Below are 21,341 nucleotides of genomic sequence, written 5' to 3' on the forward strand. Positions count from 1 at the left end.
TCCCCCCTGCCAAAAGGCAGCATTCTCTTTCAAGACATCATTCCATGCCTCTTTCCTGCAGGAATTGTCTTCAAAACTCAGGCTCCACTCTACTACCTGCAGCTCTCAGCCTCCCAACTTCAAAACTAATAACAAGGAATGATGCTCATCAATATTGAAACATTAACCTCTGTCCTCTTTCCTGTTCCAAGACATTAAGATTTATCCTAGGGTTGAATATTATGTGTTGGAAGCACAAAAAACCCTGTTACTTTTGAACATTGATGAACATTAACAATGCTCATCAATACTGAACATTAACAATTAACATTAACAATGTTCATCAATATTGAACATTAACCTCTGTCCTCTTTCCTGTTCCAAGATATTAAGATTTACCCTAGAGTTGCAACATTATGTGTTGGAAGCACAAAAAAAACCCTGGTTTTTTTTTTTTTTTAAACAACCCTACTGTTGAACTGCCAAAAATTTACTTTTCCAAACTGGCTCAAGAAATCAAGTACCTCAGAACTCTCATTATCACATAGAAATCACTCTCTGAAGTTTGTGAGGGGAAAAAAAAAAAATACCACCTAGCATATCTTCCTGTAGCTCTTCGGACTCCTCTTGGTTTTCCTCATCTTTAGAAGTGTCTGTTAGTCTTCTGTAAAAGCAAGATTCTCGAAGCACTACTTTATTGAGCAGCTTCTTGACCTACACCACATGGAAAGAAATAATGGTGTTATTTAATATCCTGTTACCTAAACAAGAATGGTTTAGCTTGGAAAACCTAAAATTGCATAGCTTTTTGAACTTTAACATACTGGGGCTTAAAATGCAAACAAACTAGGAAAAGAATAAATACAATTTAGAGACAAAAGATGCATATACAGTATGGGCATATTATAAACTGCAAACTTCACCTTTTCATTCCCAGTCAATTTACAGAAGAGTAAACTCTTATTTGATAGTAAATATGAAGTGGCTGCATAAAAATAAGAGATCAGGTATGCAAGCAAAGCCTGTAGAAGCTAAATTACATTTCTCCCACTTAAACCAGTCCTGTAACTTCTGGAAAGTTTTTTAGTAGTATACAAAACCTGAGCACGTGACAGGTGAAGTCCAAGAGTGTACAGGATCTCCTCCATGTCCTTCTCCAGCAGGTATCCACAATGACTTTGATCAAAATAAACAAAAGCCATCAGGAGATCCCTGTTAACAGTTACCATCTGGGTCTTGTCTTTCTCCTAGAGAAAATTGATTATGGGATCATTAGGGAGTTAAAATATCATTCCAAAAATACACCAGCTTCTGACTTAACAAAAGTTTTTTCTCTGTTCATTTTATTGTTAGTTTAAGTCAAGGAATTAATGTTACTATCAATTAACTACTTAGATGACATTATTTAAGACTATTTTAAGCTATATATGAAAAGTAATCTTTCAGTATTTAGAAGAAATACATCACAATGGATAGTAGACAATTTCCTTTGGTTCATGCTAGTATGTAAAAAATGGTCATAGAATTAATCTCATTATAAAATAGGAAACATCCCCTTTGCCCTCAATCATTTACTTAACAGCTGTTTTCAAAGGGAAAACAGGTATTATAATAAAAATAAAGCTAAGCTGTAATTAGGACACCTCTAACAAGGTCTGTGCAGTCATTAAGAAAGGTGTTAATTACTTTATCTTTGGACGCCCTCTCTTTGCAATGTTTATTTCCCTCTTTTCTGTCCTCCCGTTTGTTCATTTCCTCTTCGTCCCGGTCTGCAAAACAAAAAGAAAATTCAACATACCCACAGCAAACTGTTACATAACCATTACCAGAGCACATGTTGCCACTATAAAAGTCCACAAAAAGCCCCAAACATCTGCAATATACTTCACTGAAAAGTAATAAAAAACCACATTGAAGTGAGCTCTGTTAAATTCAGATTTTTCTCTAGTCTTATTTTAACATAAGCCATTTATGATTTTTTCTCTGTGTTTGTTTCACACACAGCACAGAAGAGCTAAAACAAATGCTAACTAGGCCAAAATGAATGCTGCCAACATCTCCATCTATTTCAGTGGTGTGCAGGAAATTACCACAATTCTACCTAATGAGGCTTGGCAGAGTCTGCACTCAGCTATGGTTATTCAAATTCAGTATTATTTACTCTCAAATATTTCATACAATAAAACCCATACACATTATGTAATTAAAACCATGTGCTTATACTCATGTTGAGTGAGAGATTACTCTTCCTATAACTTAGATTCTCCAAGAAGTTACAGATCACATCAGTTATTAGATGTGAATTACAAATGGCAGGTTTTTTGTCTAAAGGCAGGCAGTGCAGTAAGACCAGACTGAAAGAGAGAAAGAAATGAGCCAGCTGCTGGGATGGATTATGGCATGCAGCTCTGCACCTTCCATGCAAGCCTTGGGTCAGAGAATCATGTGCCAAGTTCAGCTTTAAGCTCACCTTCCTTGTGAGGAAAACTTGGGAAAAACTATGTATTACAACACTTGGCTATTTTTACCAACCCTTTTCTGAGAACCAATTGCTTTCTCCTGCACCTCCATGGCTTGTTGGGTTTTCTCAGCAACTCCTGACTGGGAATGGCCCAAGGAGAGATTCTGGGAAGCAGCAGCAGCACTTGTACAGAACAGACAAGCCCAGGCCACTCTTACAGATAAATTATAAGAAATAGGAGTTATTCTGGAAACCACAGATTAGCATCAGCTTTTTAAGGTTGGTGCAGTACTCTGCCAAAAATACAACTGAAAATGCTGGGACTGCAGCATCCACACAGTTCAAACCCACATGTCCAGCAAAACCTCTCCACAGAAAGGCAACTGCCCCAAAGTGCAAACCAAGAAGCACACGGGATGTTTTACACCTTCCTGAACCCCTGAGCAGGGGAAGAGCTGCTGCCATTGCCTGCAGAGTCCTCCAGACCCTTCCCCTGTTTCTTCAGGCTAACACAACTCCACCCAAACAAAAAACAACCTCTTGTACCGTGGGCTGCAGAGCACCCACACTGCACTGTGTCCTAGCCAAAACCAAGATGGCATTCCAGAACTGAGGAGTAGGAAGTCAGGCATGTAAAAATGCCTTGGTTTTTCAGAGGTGCTGAATACTCACATCTCCTACTGACTTCAATGGGAGTTGCGAGTGGTCTGCATTCTGAAAAAAATAAAACCACTTCTATATGCATGCCTTGCTTGGAGCAGCACAGCTAGTTCACATTCACTATGTTCATACAGGGCCTGCCTAAAGGTACTTACATCTGACGTACAACTGGTCAAAATTCCTAGGAAAAAATCAGTTTAATAATGCAATTTTGAACTGACTAGTTCCAGTGCGTTCTCCAGCTTGAAAGAACATGATCAGTGATGTTAAAAATTTGTTAAAGCTCCCGAAATTCATAGTTCAAGATACCTTCATCTTCATCTTCAGCCTCTTCTGCCTCCATTGGATCGTACTCTTCTTGATTATTGTCCTCTTCCGTTTCTTCTTCTTCTTTAGAATCATCTTTCCTTTTATCTTCCCTCTGGAACAAAAATTCCTAAATATTTATCTAGTCAGAATCAAAACCCAGCAAAGTAAAAACCTTATTACCAGTCAAAATTTGCCTACATTACATACATTCATAAGTCACCTAAGAACACAAATACAAATTTATATGGTACAGCTGAATATTAAAATACTCCCAATACACCTGTAAAAATTTTAAATTACTGAATATAATTGAAGGATATTTAAATAGATCAAAAAGTCAAATCAATTAACTAACATTACAAGAGTTTCTGAAAGGAGAAATGTAAAATAGAAATAGAAACACTTTAATATTGATCCAGACAGGCTAGACTGCATATGAACTAACTGCAGACCTTCTTTTCATCTCTCTCTTCTTTTTTATCTTTATCGTCTCCAGATTTTCTTCTTTTAGGTTTTGGATCATCTGTTTCATCATCTTTTTCTTCTTTCTTTTCTTTTCTCTCATCTTTTTTGCTTTTTTTGTCCTTTTTGTCCTCTCTCTCTGGGAGAGAAATCAGTGCTTTGTAAATTCTGACACCAAAATCTCTCTGAAGCATTTCATTGAAGAGTTCTGCAAACAATGATACCTGCACATAAAGAAGAAAAGTGACAAAACGTTTTAAAACATGTATTAAAAACTTATATAATTGTGATAAAATAGCTATGAGGTGCTGTTGGAACCCAGGACATCCCTCTGGCTGTCCTGGATGGCTCAAGCCCCTGCCAGGGAGCTCAGAGACCTTGGCACAGAGCTCAAGACCCCTGTGCCTTTGATTTTAACCCATGGAAAAAATAACCGACCTTATATGAGGATCTGCAAGCCACAAAAGTTTAAGCAGAATGATAGTTTGTTTGTTTGAAAAGTAGAATTTTGGGGTTTTTAGAATGGGAGCTTGGGGTCCCAAGATGGAGGGATTTGGGTGTGCCTCGTCCTTCTTTCTCCTTCTTCTTAGCCTCCATCTTCTGGGTGATGGTGGCACTTTTGGATTGGTTTAGAGTAGGAACACACTGTCTAACACAGGTGATAGGTGTTGGAAAATGATTGTAAATAATGTACAGGTAGTTTTTAGGATAAAAAATAACACTGCCCTGAAAGAGTCAGTGTGCCTCAACCCGACCTGCTGGACAGACCTTGGTGGGTTGGAGAAAGAATGTTATGGATAACAAAAAATAAACAACCTTGAAAAGCAGAACAGAAGAATCCTGACTCCTCCTTAACACATCTCAGAGTCATCCTGACCCAGAGACCCCTGAGAAGGTGCAATTTCAGCAACTTCCACCACATCAGAATTTCATCAAGTGTCAGATTTTTTCCTATCTGCTTTGAACACAGAATCCTTAAACAACTTCACAAATTCCAATCAATATCTGAAAACCTGTGTGCTCCTCTGGACGCCACGCAGCGAGCGCGTTCCCATCGCACCAAAGCCTCGGCAATTCAGCAATCTTCACACGACAATCAGAGAGAAACAAGAAGAGCTAAGTGTGTGTCACCTCGAAGGAATGCTCCTTGTTGTCCTCCAGCCTGTAGTCCAGCAGCACGCTCAGGGACATGATGCTGCAGTCGAACTTGCCGCTCTTGGCTGCCCAGTTGGGGTGCACGATGATGGCCGGCTCGTCGGGCAGGATGTAGCGCCGCTCGCGCCGCTGCCGCTCCAGCTCCTCCTGACGCTTCCTCTCCTCCTCCTGCAAAGGGACAGAAACCCAGCGTGGAGCACATTCCAGTGTTGCCGTGGTATTTTCTGGAAAAATCCCTTCACCAGGATTTCGTCTCCTGGGAAGTTGAGAGGCCTCAGAGAAAAATGTAAATAATAATAATAATCTGATTGCTTCTCCTGGGTTTGGCTGCTTGGGAATGTGGCTGGAGATTGTTTATCCAACGGGTGCATCTTTGATTGGTTCCATGTGAATTGTTTTACTGAATGAACAATCACCATCAGCTGTGTCAGACTCTGAGGAGTCAGTCACGAGCTTTTCATTATCATTCTTGTTAAGCCTTCTGTCTGTACCTTTCTTTTTCTTCAGTATAGTTTCAGTACAGCATTCTATAATATTATATAAAATATAGTAGATATAATGTAGTATATAGTATAATGTGGTATAGTATAATAGAATAGAATATGGTATAATAGAATATGGTATAATATAATATGGTATAAATAGAATATGGTATAATATAATATAATATAATATAATATAATATAATATAATATAATATAATATAATATAATATAATATAATAGAATAGAATATAATAGAATATAATAGAATAATATAATATAATAGAATAGATATAATATAATATAATAGAATAGAATATAATGAATAGAATATAAATAACACAACACAATATCATAAAATAATTAATCGGCCTTCTGAGAACACTGAGTCAGATTCCTCATCTCTCACCTCATCCTGGAAACCTCACAAACACCACAGTCCAAAGCTGAAGTTTCAGCCTCTCCAAAGACACCCAACACAGCTCTAACAGTTACAGATGACAATTTATCTAACTCTTGATTATGGGAAATGCAATCTCTATATAGATATACCTGATGCAAATGAAACAAAGGGTTACAAAATATAAAATGCCACCATCTTACTGACTGCCAAGAGACAAATACTGAAGTCTCCTGACTACAAAAAAAGTCAAGGCAGAGCTTGTGCTTCATAAAACACCAGCACAATCACAGCTCTCCTTCAATCCTAAAGAAAGCTGTGGCAAGAAACCCAAGCTAGTTGAACCCCATCCAAGCTGTGGGAAAAGGCAGCAGCAGCTGACAGAATTAGCAAGCACATGGCATTTCCTCCCTCAACAAGGTTTACAGAGATGTATAAAAATATCAAACTCCCAATCAGCCCATACAGGTTAGCAGGTAATATAAAAAAGGCAGGTTTAAAAGCAACTAAAGCACAAGCCATTTTCCAGACGTTTCTACCTCTTTTCTATGGTTGAGCTTTGGCCTTATGGCACAGATTTTGTTAATTTTTGTGAAGCAGCAAGCCAGACTAGGCAGCTACAAACCACAAAACTGAGAAACTCCAATACACAGCAAGTATCCAAAAGCAAAGATTAAAGCTTTGTAATGAGGGAAAACAAAGCCCAGCAAACCATCTGCCATGTGAAGCTGGACTGTGAGAGACAGGGTCTAACAGAACTAAGCAATCGCTTTTCATGTAGGTTTAAGGAGTTAAGGTGTTGTCAAGTGTATTCACTCATCTTGAGCATGGCTTTTCTCAGGAAGCTTGAATTTACTTTTCCTTAGATTTAAGGTCAAACATAATTCAGACACCCTGAGAGCAGCATCACATTTGAGCTGATTTGGCTGACACAAAGTAATTCAAACTGGCCAAGAACTCTTCCCAATTCAGCAGCTCAAGGCACAGCAAGAGTTCCCAGTACAGTCACCTGAAAACAACAAAATCCCAGCAGAAGCAGGCACATGCCTCTACTTTTTGTGCTTATACATATTTATACAAATATTTCATATATTATATACTTAGGACTTAAACCATATATCCAAATCCTAACCTCTTTATCATCTTCAGATTTCCTATCCTCCTCCTCTTCCTCTTCTTTCTCAGACTTCTCTAGCTCCTTTTGCTCTTCTTTTTGTTCCTCTACTTTCAGCTGCTTTGTCAGTCGAGCTATCAGCTGAGATTTCAGTCCCTTGGGGCTAAGGGTTCGACTTTCTAATTCTTTGCGAAGGTCATTCACCTGGTAAATAAAAGCTTTGTCAGTGGCATCAAGCAGTGGCATCACAAAACATTGGATTAGCAAAGAAAGTGAGGTAAAAATCAACAGCACTGAAAAGTCAACTGTACTTTTTAAGCATGTGCTGAAAAACAGTAATAGTTACTGATACAAAAAAAAATGTATTTGTCATGGTTTGACACTGGCACAATGCCAGTGCCCCATGAAAATATACTTCCCTGGTGTTTGCTGTGAGATGTGACCAGGAAATAAGCAAAGCAGGCCTCTACCTTAGAAAAAAAAGTTTATTAACTAAACTACAAAAGGAAAAAAACCACACACACACACACGCACACACACACCTGGAAAATGAAAACTCCACAAAAAGCATTTCCTCCTCCCCCCACCACATTTCCAATACATCTTCCAAATTTCAAGTCTCCATCCATCACCCTGTAAATACTCAATTCCAGTCCATCAAGAGGAGAGGAGTCCTTCTTGGGGCCATGGTGACCTCTTCCTTGCATGCCCAGCGCTCTCACCACTGGACAAGGAACAGAGCTGCTTCAAGGGTTATCCTTTTAAGGGTGCTTTGACCAGTTCCAAAAAAAGCACAGTTTCCTCTCACTCTCGGGACCTCTTGTCCCCCCCATACTTGTCTACCCCCTGGGGCCGGGGGGTCTCCAAACTGAACCCTCTCAGTTCTGAGCCATCGCCTCCCCCCTGCAAGCAGCCTCTGTGTCGCGAGGAAGCACGGTTCTGTCCATGGCTGTACCAAAAAGAGTCCAGCAACCAGCTACTCCATCATCTCTTTCCAGCCTCTTCTTTACTCTCCCAGCCTCACTCACTGCTCCAACTGTCATTCTCTTGCCCATTTCCTCTTTATCGTCCACTCCATCTCCCCTCCGGGAAAGGTCCAAATGCTCTGTGAGGTCTTCATTGTCCAGGAAGGGGTTAACAAACTCCTGCACGCGGCCAGGCTCCTTCCCTGCTGCACTCCCCCCTTCCCCCTCCTTCTTCACAGGCCGATATCACTTCAGGGCCTGATATCACTTCAAGGCCACAGGCCCGTACCAGCTTTCTCTCTCTCTTCTTCTGGGGGGGGGCTGCCCAAATCTTCTCGGGGCCTCTCTCCCTCTGTCTCTCCTGGGGGGGGGCTGCCCAACACCTCCTGGTGCCCCCACCACCCTTCCATCCTGAGGGGTCAGGCCTACCTCTGCCAGGCTGCAGGTTTCCCCTCCCCTGCCCAGCTCGAAGCCGGGCAGGGGAGGCCTTGCCTCTTTGCTGGCCGGAAATCAAAGAGAGTGCCCAAGGGAGTGCTCTGCTTCTAACCCCTGTGTTCTCAGAGGCGCATCCACCCTCAGTGGCCAAGCCTGGTGTCAATTTAAAATCTGAACACCTATTGGCCTCTGGCCACTCCATTCCCAGAAAACCTGCTTCCTGTAAACCCACGACAGTATTGCATTTAAATTGATGTTTTCCACAAAAAACTTCTTTCTGAGGAACTTTTCCCAGAGGCAGGGAAAGGATTCTCTTAAAGTAAAATATTTTATTATTACTACTGATTTCAAGGAAAGTTTTTGTTATGTCTCCCGACAGAGTTAAAAAAGGCATTAATTGTACAAAAATGTACAATTTTAAAAGTATTTTAGACCCCACATTTCTTAGTGTAAATAGCAAACTGGCAGATTACAGCAGAACTCTTGTTTTCCAGTTCATGTATCATAAGCAATATCCTTTAATTGTCCAAAGTTCAGAACAGATTTAATTAGCTGTATTCACTTTCTGCAACCACTTTCTGCATACTGTGATACCACATCTGGTACCTATAAATTCAGCAAAACACTACTCAAATTTTCTTGCTCAGTTAAGGGAACATACTGCTGCATTTCAGGTCATGTCTTAAAAGTGAAAAAGTACAACTTTTCAGAAGTGTTTGTTACCTTCATTGTTTTTGGATCCAGTTTAGACCAGTGTGTAGGCGTAGAGATCTCTTTAGCTTCCCCATCATCCTTTTCCTCTTCATCCTGACAAATAAAATTTCAAAATTATCATTCAGAAAGCTTGAAAGCATTTCAGTTATTTTTTAAATTCTGTTGCTGATCTGTGCAAGGTCACAACTGTTTCAGATAGTCTTCTCCTAAAGTTATTATTTAGACAAGTTCACACACACATTCTACCACTTTATAAATGATCACAGTGCCACTCAGCCAATACAAGCCAGATCTGTGGAACACAAAAGGGTGATAAGCAACACCACAAAGGATATTGGGGTTACACAGACACTGCTGGTCTCCAGTAACCACACAGCGGGTGATCTTCCCCCACATTTTAAATCCCCCAAATTACTCTTTGTTCAGTCAGACCTTCCCTTATTCCAAGATGCTGATCAGCCACATGGCCTGAAATTCAGATGTTTCGGACTAATGTTTGTTCAATTTCAAATATCACAATTAGAACTGGCCACAAGAGAGAATTTAGAAATTTCAGAAAATGGCAAAATGTTTGAAGACAGCTATTCATAAACTGAATCTCACTCAACAACTGGTCCCAGATTCCAGCAACTACGTCTACGATAAAAATGTCTGCGCATCGTAAGCACAATTTAATTCCGTTTGTGATATCAGCATACACATTTAAAGTTAGTGAACTAGCTGAAATAAAAATAAAAAGCAACATTCACTACACTGCTGAAAGCTGGTTTACCAGTCATTGTTACCAGTTATGTTCCTCCTGTGTATGTATGTTGTGTAGTATGTGGTGTGCATTTTGTGCCTGTGTTCCTGTGCCTGTGAGAAGCAGAAATAGAAAAAGGGATTAGCGTTCAGTGCCTGTTCTCCATCAGCCTCCTTGCGTTCACCCTGAAGCTTCTCGACCAGCTGCTGCTTGTATCCTCGGGAGAGGGTTTCCCACTCTGAGCGGGTGGGAAGGCAATGCCAAACATCCGGGAAAAATAAAACCACTGTCTCCACATGAGCTGGAACTGTACGCCCCTTGTGGGTCTCCTCAGGGCGATGGTAGCGAATCTCTGCAAAACGGTACCTGTTGCAAGGGAAGAAGCATGTTGGAAAAAAAATTCTACAATACATTTTAAAGAGCCTAGATCACTTGTAGCACATCAAGTAAAGAAATTTTGCTGCAAGACCTTGAGGTTTATCTAAAGAAAAAAATTATGGAAGCCATATTTTCTCTTCTGGCACACTTGTAAAAAGGTATCGCGACTGAAAAGGAGGAAAATCAACAAAATACTTTTCATAAAACTTGTTGTTTAGCCCAAGTAGGTTTTATGTGCAAACAGAAGTTGTGGAAGAACTTCAAATTTAGCATACAATAGGCTTTCCTGGTATTGGTACAACCACAGTCAGTGTTAACACAGGACAGAAATTCATCAAGAGAAAATATGGCTGTATAACAAACGGCTATTTATTTATAACAAAAGAATAATGAAATGAAGTTCTCTTGACGATCCTCTCCAGCTATGCACAAAATGAAAAATATTTTCAACGCACATTCATTAAAAAAATTACAGTATAGCATGTCAAAATAAACCCAGAATTTTTAATTAGTTCTTAATGCAGTATTCAGCACAGTTGGCACCAATCAAGCTGATTACCAAACAGAACATCCTTTGAGTAGTTCACCTGAACTACCAAGAGCAGTTGACAAAGAAAAAAGGGTTTTTCCAGCCTTTTTGTTTTGTTTTTTTTTTTTTTTAAGCCCTGGTAACAGATAAGTATTTATTTCTACAGAGTACTTGGCTTTGCAGTGCAGTGCAGTACTTACCATTGCGTGCACACACTTAAGTCAATCCCTGTAAGAGCCTTGCAACAGCGAATTGCCGTCTTTATCAGCACCGAGGGGTCCTTTTCTGGATCAGGTCCATCCAGTGAGGGGGACCAGTGTCCTCCAATAGCCATAGCTTCATCTTTGCCTTTCATACCCACTAAAAACTAGACAAAAAGAGTCTTCTGAATGTTCCTCTGCTAGGGGTAAAAGGTCATTTTCCCAAAGTGCAAAGAATATTTCATAGCACACACACTGAAATCCGTGAGTAAACCGTGAAATTATTTTGAAATCTGAAAATGAAAATCAGTCAAGAAAGAGTTCAGTTATTTTTTTCCACAGATTATTTCAGCAATGGAATAGGTTTAAAACATCATCACTCATTCTTGCTTTCAAGATTTTCCATCAAGTTTGTTTACTGGTATAGGCTTGTCCCTTTGCAAATAAAAGCTGTCTAACCCAAAAGACAGACAGTAACTTAAATGGTGCCTTTAACTCTGCTACACGTTTAAGATGTGCCTGCTTACAAGTGAAGAAGAAAAGCTACAAAAGGTGAGACCACAAGAGCATCATACCAATAAATGAAAGTATTCCCACGTGCTGTAAGTTAGAATTTAACTGGAAAACAAGTCTGTTGTCCTGAAACACCACAGCACTTACAGCTCGTTCAGTTTAATGGTTAAGTTTCACTTAATGGCTGCTTAACTGTTGCTTCAAGTGTGTTCTCTTCACAGCTGAGCCCTTAAAAAATCAGTAAGTGGTTGTAAAAAGCAGCTAACAAAGTTAATTGTTTTAGTTTAACTAAGTGGAACAAAGCAGTGAATGTGACGCTCCTATAAAGTAGAAAAAGAATTGACATATAAACTAGGCCTCCTCAGAGGAAAAATGAAATTATCATTCAGCTGTCTACCAGCTCCTCTCTTACTGTCAAAAACAGCAAAGCTCTATAACCAACCTTTATTGCCAAAAGTGTCTGGCATGGAAGCATATTTACCTTTACAAGTCTAGCAGGATGCTGAAATCCATCACGAAGTTCCTGGGGATCCTCAGCCAGAGCACACGACTTGTGGTAGAGATCTTCCATGCTGGGACTAGCCATCAGCATCACCTGGGGGGCAAGTCAGGGCAGTCTGGTGAAGGTCTCACTACAACTGATCAACATCCACCACAAACACACACACCAAAACTTAACAAGGCTGCTCTACACCCTAAACAGAAGGATGCTCCTTCTCAGTTATTGACTGTTTTGAAGCTCAGCCTTCTGAAAGGCAGCTCTTGCTCTGCACAAACTGAAAAACCAGCATGTCTGATACCCAAGCAAAGGCTTTACTGTTTTTGTACACAGAAGGCAAGTAAGTTAAGTCTCTCTCTATCTGAATATCAAAATATGCTGCATCAAGGGCTGTATTCATATATGAAAGACCCCTTTATCAAAACATTTTCCTAAAACCTGTTCCATTTGAAGTCTGTCATTAGAATAGGTCTGAGATTTTGCCAATCTGTGTTAGAAGAATTACATGTTAAAGACAGATCTTATTCTACTTCAAACAAAACAAAAAATATCAAGATGAACAGGAAATAAGGAAAGAAAATACCACTAAACAGACCAACACAAACTGCACAGAAAGAGTTCAGTTCTTTTTTTCCACAGATTATTTCAGCAATGGAATAGGTTTAAAACATCATCACTCCTTCTTGCTTTCAAGATTTTCCATCAAGTTCGTATTGAAGGAATAAAAAGGACTCCATTAACTACTCAAAATGAATTCCCTAAGAAATCCTTCAGAGACCTTGCAAGAGCTGGCTTTCTTTCCATAATCACATCACTGCAACTGAGTGCAGACAGCGGAAGAGCCCTCTGTAAACACAAGATTTAGCATAGCTCTAGTAACAGAAAAACAAACTGAATTCCAGTTGTGATTCTTAAAGCTCTACGTACTAGTTTTTAACTGAAAAGTTTAAAACACTGTACTCTGCTCAAATGGCTGCAGAATTTCTTCAGTTCAGTTATATCCACTTTTGCACTCTACTGATAAAAAATTCCTAATGAAGAGTGGTATCAGTGGAAAAGCACACAAACCTTAGCACTGTAGAGATGATCAGCATCAGGTGGATCAAGGACAGCAGCGTTCTTATCTATAGGATCTACTTCTCTATGCATGACATAGAAATTGCAGTAGTTTCCCAGCTGAAATGGTCTAGACATAGGGAAAGCATCCACCCACGTAAACTGAGCATCAAAGAAGTCGCTGGGGATATACAAGTTCTGGTACCGCCTCCTCAGCTCCATCATATCACAGCTACGGCTGGAAGACAGGCAGCACGTCAAGATACAGCAATTAAGAACTATTAACTCAAGAGCTATATTAATTGGCAATACAACCATTGTATATTTGATGCTGGATATATAAAACCTCAAGAATATGACGTTTGAATGTCATGGATGAAGTTTAAAAAAAGTAATTATTAAACGCTCTTCCAGTTCAGGTTAGGGAATATTCACTAAACAATGCAATAAAGCTATTTTGCAATAGCACTCTAAAGTAGCACAGAACCTCCAACAAGTTCACCATACAAGGTTCTTAGCCATTATATACTTGGCTAGCTAGGTTTTTTGCATGTCTCATTTAAAGATGGGAGAAAATAGGCAAAATTCATTGAAAAAAGCTTATGGGCAGAGCTTGAGAGTCAGGATCATCCCTTACACACATGTGGGCTGGCAGAGCTCCCAGCAGCTGTGCCATGACTACAAGAACTGCAGGCAAACACGGGGCACCAGGAACATACCAGTCCAAGGAGAACTTGGAGAACTGCACGGTGTAGCGGGGCAGGACGCGGCGCGGCCGGCGCGGCGAGCGCTCCCTGTCGCGCCGCGGCGATCGCTCCCGCGAGCGCTTCCTCTGCGGGGATCTCTCCCGGGACCTGCGCCGCTCCCGCTCTCTTTCACGACTTAAACAACACACAGAATGCAAATATTTTTGCAGGCTGGTAACACAAAACGATTTCTAGCACAACTCAAAAAAGGGAAGAAGTTTCAGCAGAGTCTCTTTACAAGAGAAACTGATTGCACAACTCCTTACTTTCAGGTAGATAAGAACTCTTTCCTAATTTCTAAGGGTAGCACCTCTTGTGGCTCTTGCTGACCCACTCTGGAGCAAGCAGCTCAGCTCTGGGTGAGGAAAGGTCTTTATGGAATGCTTGGATCAGTCTGGTCTACACACCTCCTGTCATCCTTTCGGTTTGGCATGGGGTCTCCACCTCGGTCATTCCTCCCAGAAAATCTCGATGGTGGGTCGAGTCTCCGAGCTGGCTGTGGCTGTGAAACCAGTCGGACTGGGGGCTGCAGCAAACCACCTGGAACAGAATGTACAGCACCAATACAGAATAGGGGCAACCACCTATGCTTGGCAAACACTGCTGCTTACAGCTGCTTCACTTGTGAACATTTTCTGTTTTTAAATTTATCCATTAACAGCCCCCCAAAGAAACTCAAGAGACCTGAACTTTTCTTCACTGAGGCAAGCTGACACTCTATCAAAGTGAAATTGGTTAAAAGCATCTTCCTGAGATGGAAGCTAACATAACCTAAGCACATAGAATTCATCTTAATAAAGAGCTAAGCCTTTCCAAAAACTTATTTTACAGATATACTACCTACTCATTGAACTGAAAGAAAACTGAAATCCTCATTTTAAGGCTATTTATACATAAAAATAACAGGCATCCTGAAAAATTATTCCTAAATCAATATATTATACTGCTACATCAATCCCTCAACACATATTTCTTTGCCCTGAGACATTTAACCAAGTGATTTAAGTGGAGCAAATGTTACTAAACACCAATGAACAACTAGGATTAATTAGACTGTAGTAAGCATTTATGCAAAACAATTCTGCTTCGGTTCTTCTGCCCTTGCTTTTACTGTGTTAAGACCAGTCCTAATATTATCACTTCTGTCACTGATTCCTTAGCCACTCAAAGTTCCAGAGACTTCACAACCTTTGTTTTAGATTTGCCATGTTTGGCAGTGTTTCTTCTCTCAGATGCCAACCTGGCTAACTGAAATTAATAAGCAAAGAAACAATAGCTGTAAGAACACAAGTGCTAAACCTGATTTTGTGGAAAACTGCAGAAGATGCTGAAGGACTGCAGTGCAATTAATACTTTTAACTCCCCAACTTGTCTGAGAAAGAACTAAAATTACACTGAATTTGCTTTCAGATTAAAAATCTTAACATGAACAGGAGTCCATGGGGACTTCACTAACCAGGTGCTTTCTAAGCAACTGCAGGCAATATGCACTGCACAAAGGTGCAGGAAGACATATTCAAAAACTCAGCAGAGTCCTCTCCATATTATTTCAGCTATTACTTCCACCCTCTGATTAACAAGAAAGTAACCATCACCCACTGAGCACAAGAGTTGTTGGGAAGATTAAACAGGGAAGCCTTTACAAATATGATTGCCTGGCAAAAGATTTTGAGAACATGGAAACTATAAGGGAGATTGAAATGAAAGTAAGCTTTGAGATACCTCAGTTACTGAACAACTAGAAAACGATGGTATGGGTGGCTGAAGGTGATGAAACAACACCCTCTGCTTGCAGACAGATCCAAGGGTCAGAGCAGACCCTACAGCTTGGCAGAAGGGGCCCAAAGAGGAGTTTTTAGGGTTTAAAATGTAACACAGTATAGTAATGTAATGATTCTTATAGGCTGTACACAAATGTTATAGGATTTGTATCTTGTACTAGATTGGTTAGTGAGAATTAGAATATTCAGGAAAGAAGATAACTTATGGTATTGTAAGGGGAACCTCACTCTCTGATCATCTCTTTTACTCTCTCATCCTCTTTACCATGCTCTTGCCTTCTCTCGCTTTACCTCTCTCTCCCATTCTCTTTACCACTCTCTTTACCTCAATGCCCTCTCCCTCTCTCGGGCCTGCTCTGAGCTGTGGCTGGCAGCTCCCAGCAGGGCCCTGCCCCAGGCCCTTTGCAATAAACCCCAATTTCCCAGCCCTGGCTGCAGAGATCTCTCATCTCCATCCGTCCCGTCCGTCCCACCCCTCACTGCTCCCACCAGAGTGACCCCCAAGAGCGTGCACTGAAGGAGCACCTTTCTGCTGTGGCTGCTGCAGCAGTGGCTGAGGCTGTGTCTGGAGCAGGGGTGTGATGGAGGCTGCAGAGATCTGTGCCTGCAGCAGGGACTGTGGCTGTGGCTGGGCCTGCACACCGAAGGTCTGCTGGGCCAGGGGCTGCAGGACGGCCGGCGGCGTCTTCAGCAGCGGCTGCGCCTGGCTCTGGTTCTGGGGAGACACGGAGGGTCAGGAGGGAGCTCAGGCTGAGCCTCTCCCCTGGCACCTGCAGCCACACCTACCTGGTTGGGCAGTGTCTGAATCCTCTGGGCGTTCCATTTGAATGGCATGTTGGGGTTGTAAGTAGCTTCTACCAGAACTCTGTCACCCACCTGAGGTGTCTTGCCTTTAACAGCGCTGCAAATGTTACAGAAAATGTGTGTGAGAGGCTTCTTTAGCTTGGTTTTTCACATGTTGCATTTGAAGGTGTGAGAAAGTAGGTAAGATTCATTAAAAAAAGCTTACAGGAAGAGCATCTACCCCCAAATTCAGCATTAGTGCTACCTGCTTCAGTTCAGGTATGCACAGGAACTTAGGAATTCCCCGTCTTTGGCCCTAAGGGAAAAGTTCCCCAAACAGTACCAAGTTAAGACATGCAGACAGCAGGTTTTGTGCTTTTAATCACCCACAAATTCTGTCATTCCCTATTATATGAATCAAGTAACTTCTGGATCTCCCAGCTTTGGGCTTTGTATTAAAAAAAATTCAAAAGTTCACACGAAGTACTGTTACAGACACGTTTTATGAAAAATCCTTTCCTTAGGATTTTTCCTCCTGAGAAGCTGAGAGGCCTCAGCAACAAAATGTAAACAATGGTTATCTGCTGCTGTGGAATGCAACAGGTGCATCTGTGATTGGTCTCATGTGGTTGTTTCTAATTTATGGCCAATCACAGTCCAGCTGTCTCAGACTCTCAGACACAAGCTTTTGGTATCATTCCACTTCTTGCATGCTAGCCTTCTGATGAAATCCTTTCTTCTATTCTTTTAGTATAGTTTTAATATTATAAAATAATAAATCAAGCCTTCTGAAACATGGAGTCAGATCCTAGTCTCTCTTCCCTCTTCCTGGGACCCCTGTGAACACCACCACAAAGTACCTCAGACATCTATTGGCCTCTCTGACTTTCACTGCTGAATGAAAACAACACACTAATGCACACAGAATTAGTGAGCAACCATCTACACCTTTGACTACTGAGAGCATCACAAAGTGATGCTCACAAAGCGATCACATCTGCAGGTGAGCATTCACAGCTTACCTAAGCTGAAAAAAGACATCTTCATCCACAAAGCCGAAGGTGTCATGTAGCTTGGTGACCACTCCAGTGAAGACCCGCTGCTTCTGGGGCTGGGTTTGCTGCTGGCTGGAGCGGGGGGCGGGGTAGGACACAGTGATCTGCGCCGCCGGCTGGGGCGTGGACAGGCTCAGGCTGGTGGGGAGCGCCACCGCCGGCTGCAGGCAAAACAGAGAACGCTGAGTGCTGTCACGGCTGCCACTCTGCCAGGGGGCAGCTCCTGCAGCCACACAAACTGCAGTTTAACCTGACTAGAGCACCTAGAACAGACATTTCAGACAGTGGAAGTTTCTTGTGGTTTTTGTCAGGTTGTTGTTTTTTTGAAGATGATACGTTTCTTACTTTGAATGAAGACTGGTTTTGTTTATCCTTCTTTTTTACTAGAGTCAGCTTCCCCCAAAAATGTACCTTGTCCAGACAAAAAGCATGAAGACTGCATTACTGTCTACAGACAACCCATACAGTGGGCCTGAAGTGGAGATGAATTCCCAGCTTTGCTAGGAATAAATGCTTAAGAGGTCATTCTGCATTTATATCCCACCTGGAATATCAGAAGTCAGTAAAGGCTGAGGAAAACACAAACCCTTCCCTAACTCAACAGGTCACGTACTTCCCTTACAAAAGCAGAACACAGCTAAGATAATGAAATCAAGTCAAACATTTTTACCTTTTTAAAGCCTGTTTAAAAGTTCAAGTGAAAATGGAACTAGAGGAATTTGCAATGTGTTAAATGGCTGCATGTTTTAAACCCGTCAAGCTCAGCAAGGTTCTTTTTAGACCTCTTTATACACATACTGTTAATACAGGAAATTAAATTCCTTCACAAAGAAGAGAAAGATTTTCCCCATTTGTTATTTACTGCAAAACAAATGGACACTTGAAGTTCAAACAAAAAAAAATTAAAATATAATCAACACACATGTTCCCTTCAAGATTAAGGAAGAGTGGTTGCTATTAATTTTTGAAACCAAGGCTATGCATATTTTAACATCTGGATAAAATAAACCTGTACCAATAAAATGTTCATTCATATTAGTTCATTTTACAGATTAAAATACCAAGATGTCACAAATTTGCACTCTTGCATTATCTGTGTTTGGGGATGAAGACCAAACAATAAAGCCAAACTAACCTGAGTTAAAAGGGTCTGCTGAGGTTGCTGCAACTTAAAATAAATAAAGTTATAAATTAATTTTATATGCTTAAGGAAATTGTACAATTCTACCTCTTCTTTACAAGTAAGAGTTTTTGCTTAATCTGAGTCAGTTAATAGTCCTTTAGGGCTTGGTCATTTCAGCAGTTTGCACATCTGTAGAACTGTGCTTGTGGGGTTAATTTTGAGATTGTATAACCCAGGTTTATACAGAAAGAAGAAACACTAAATTTTTTTGAACTGAAAGTTAATAGCAATACCAAAAAAATTTTGGCAGCTGGAACAGCTTAGGCATGTAATTCCCTTGTACTTTTATTATTTTTTAAAAATCCTGTTAAGTTCGAAGATATAATAAAATCCAAAAGGGAACGTTTTTGGACAGCGTCTTTCCAGCAGTTAAAATACACGGCCCTGTTTGGAGCAAAGTTCAGCAGAGAATCATTTACACATGGAACAGTAGGTATTTCTAAAATTTGCTTTTGCAGGAAGGTAGGCAGGTTTCCATTCTGCATACATCTTTCCAAGTTTATGAACTTCAAGCTCTCTTTTGCCACACAAAGTTTCTTTAAGTTACTTAAGTTTCTTTAACAACTTCCCACATGAGGATGATTTCGGAGACAAATCCTACAAGACACACAATCAACATTATTTTAAAGTTATTTGTGATGTACACAGTAAGAATCAGACAAACCTGTTGCTGTACACTATAGAGAGTCTGCTGAGGTTGTGAATATTGCTGAAACAGATAAAAGCAAAATATCTCATAAACAGGAGAATTATTACCATAGTAAGAGCAAATATAAGTTACCTGCTTAGCGAGTTCTAGATAAAAACAATTAATATTTAACAATTTTAATTTTAAAAGAACTAATAATATCAATGTATATAATTTTCATAACAAATGTATATAATTCTCAAAATATCAATGTGTATAATTTTCATAACAAATGTATATAATTTTCATAATATCAATGTATATAATTTTCATAACAAGCATTCTGAGCCTTTAGACTGGGCCCTGATGTTCTTTTTCTAGCTAAAGTCAGCAATTTTTGTTAAGCCTGACGCTTAAGCCAGTATTTAAGGGCACATTACAAAATCATGCAAAATCCCATAAAGGATATATATATAGAGAGAGAGAGAGGTGGGAGATATTTGAGATTCTCAGTTTAGATGCAGCAACCCCATTCTCCCACAGGGCTAAAAATCAGCTCCTCCACATCCCACTTCCCCCTAATTCCACCTCTGCTATCTATCCCCGCCCCGTCCCGCCATGGATAAGAGACAGGTTCACACTGCGATGTTCACCATTTGCCATTCTCCTTTCCTCCTGGGTCCTTTAGCCGGCCGCAGTTCGGGCAGCGCCGGCCGCGGTGGGTGCTTTACCTGCTGCAGGGCCGCGGCCGCGGCTGCCGCCTGCTGCTGGAGCGCGGCGCTCTGGCTCAGCTGGTAGTTGGCGGGGCTCTGCGTGGTCAGCCCCGCGGCTGCCAGCGCCGTCTGCTGCGTGTAGATGGTCGGGGAGGCTCCCAGCAGCGAGGGCTGCTGCACGCCCAGGGCAGCTGTGGACAGAGGGAGGGAACACGGCCGGTGAGCGCCCGCAGCACCGCAGCCCGCCCGGCTCACGCAGGACGCGTGCGCGTGATGCTCTGGCCTCGGCCAAGATCACCGAGGTGGTGAAACAACTTCCCAAATTCAACACAAAGCATCACATCCCACTGCCTTCCCTTCTAAACTGATCTACCAAGCTTTTCTTCTAAATTCATCTACAAAGCTTTTCTTCTAAATTCATCTACCAATAGTGAACCACAGCAGAGGAGCAGAGACCATTATGTTGGGGAAGATGAAACAGGAAAGCCTTATAAAAATGATTGCCTGGCAAAAGATTTTGAGAATATAGAAACTATAAGCGAGATTGAAATGAAAGCAAGGTTTGAAATACCTTAGTTACTGAAGAACTGAAAAACAATGATGTAGCCAAACTGAAGGTGATCCCCTTTTGATGAAATAACACCCTCTGCCTGCAGACAGCTCCAAGGGTCAGAGCAGACCCTACAGCTTGGCAGAAGGGGCCCAAAGAGGAGTTTTTAGGGTTTAAAATGTAACACAGAATGGTAATGTAATGATTCTTATAGGCTGTATGTAAATGCTCTAGGATTTGTATCTTGTATTAGAGTGGTTAGTGAGAATTAGAATATTCAACACAGAAGAAGATTTATTGTATTGTAACGGGAACCTCGCTCTCTTACCCTCTTACTCTCTCATCCTGTCTCCCCCTCTCTTCTCTCAGGCTGCTCTGAGCTGTGGCTGGCAGCTCCCAGCAGGGCCCTGCCCCAGGCCCTTTGCAATGAACCACAAGTTCCATGACCTGGCTGCAGAGATCTCCCGTCTCTGTCCGTCCCGACCGTCCTACCCCTCAACGCCCCTAGAGTGAATCAACTTCCCAAATTCAACACAAAGCGTCACATCCTGCTAGCATCTCTTCTAAATTGATCTACTAAGCTTAGAAGAAAAGCTTGGTAGATCAATTTAGAAGAAAAATTGATCTACCAAGCTTTCCTTCTAAATCCATCTACCAATAGTGAACCACAGCAGAGGAGCAGAGACCATTACACTTCCTTCTCTGGAGCTGCTCTTGATTTTCCAGCTCTGTTGTTGTCATCCCCACCTGCACCCACCCCCACCCCCGTGTATTTCCTTGGACAACCTTCATTTGGATGAGCCAAATGAAGATTGCTGCTCTGTAAATTAATACATTGCATTCTACTGA

The 21,341-nt window shown here is 41.2% G+C and overlaps 1 protein-coding gene and 2 non-coding genes across 9 annotated transcripts in view; all 3 read right to left on the reverse strand.

Annotated features, from left to right (window-relative positions):
* CCAR1 (cell division cycle and apoptosis regulator 1) overlaps positions 1-21,341 on the reverse strand; it is a 32,588-nt gene that overhangs the window by 4,225 nt on the left and 7,022 nt on the right. For 2 of the 7 annotated variants that reach the window (XM_030950918.1, XM_030950917.1), the window contains exons 3-23: positions 19,883-20,133; positions 19,266-19,310; positions 18,554-18,586; positions 17,386-17,579; positions 16,367-16,481; positions 16,106-16,295; positions 14,207-14,339; positions 13,773-13,934; positions 13,066-13,291; positions 11,980-12,093; positions 10,986-11,152; positions 10,034-10,244; positions 9,146-9,229; positions 7,041-7,226; positions 5,003-5,194; positions 3,862-4,095; positions 3,410-3,521; positions 3,113-3,154; positions 1,666-1,748; positions 1,080-1,226; positions 573-693 (exon numbers count right to left, since the gene is read on the reverse strand). In XM_030950918.1, coding sequence (XP_030806778.1) covers positions 573-693; positions 1,080-1,226; positions 1,666-1,748; positions 3,113-3,154; positions 3,410-3,521; positions 3,862-4,095; positions 5,003-5,194; positions 7,041-7,226; positions 9,146-9,229; positions 10,034-10,244; positions 10,986-11,152; positions 11,980-12,093; positions 13,066-13,291; positions 13,773-13,934; positions 14,207-14,339; positions 16,106-16,295; positions 16,367-16,481; positions 17,386-17,579; positions 18,554-18,586; positions 19,266-19,310; positions 19,883-20,133 — 3,042 coding nt within the window. The remainder of the gene's footprint in view (positions 1-572; positions 694-1,079; positions 1,227-1,665; positions 1,749-3,112; positions 3,155-3,409; positions 3,522-3,861; positions 4,096-5,002; positions 5,195-7,040; positions 7,227-9,145; positions 9,230-10,033; positions 10,245-10,985; positions 11,153-11,979; positions 12,094-13,065; positions 13,292-13,772; positions 13,935-14,206; positions 14,340-16,105; positions 16,296-16,366; positions 16,482-17,385; positions 17,580-18,553; positions 18,587-19,265; positions 19,311-19,882; positions 20,134-21,341) is intronic. The other 5 variants (XM_030950922.1, XM_030950923.1, XM_030950924.1 and 2 more) reach the window with 5 other exon arrangements.
* Positions 11,304-11,367, reverse strand: LOC115905480. The gene has a single exon (XR_004060865.1). It is a non-coding gene; the product is annotated as a small nucleolar RNA SNORD98 (small nucleolar RNA).
* LOC115905479 lies at positions 12,613-12,676 on the reverse strand. The gene has a single exon (XR_004060864.1). It is a non-coding gene; the product is annotated as a small nucleolar RNA SNORD98 (small nucleolar RNA).

This window comes from Camarhynchus parvulus, chromosome 6 (genome assembly GCF_901933205.1).
Source record: "Camarhynchus parvulus chromosome 6, STF_HiC, whole genome shotgun sequence".
NCBI lineage: Eukaryota > Metazoa > Chordata > Aves > Passeriformes > Thraupidae > Camarhynchus > Camarhynchus parvulus.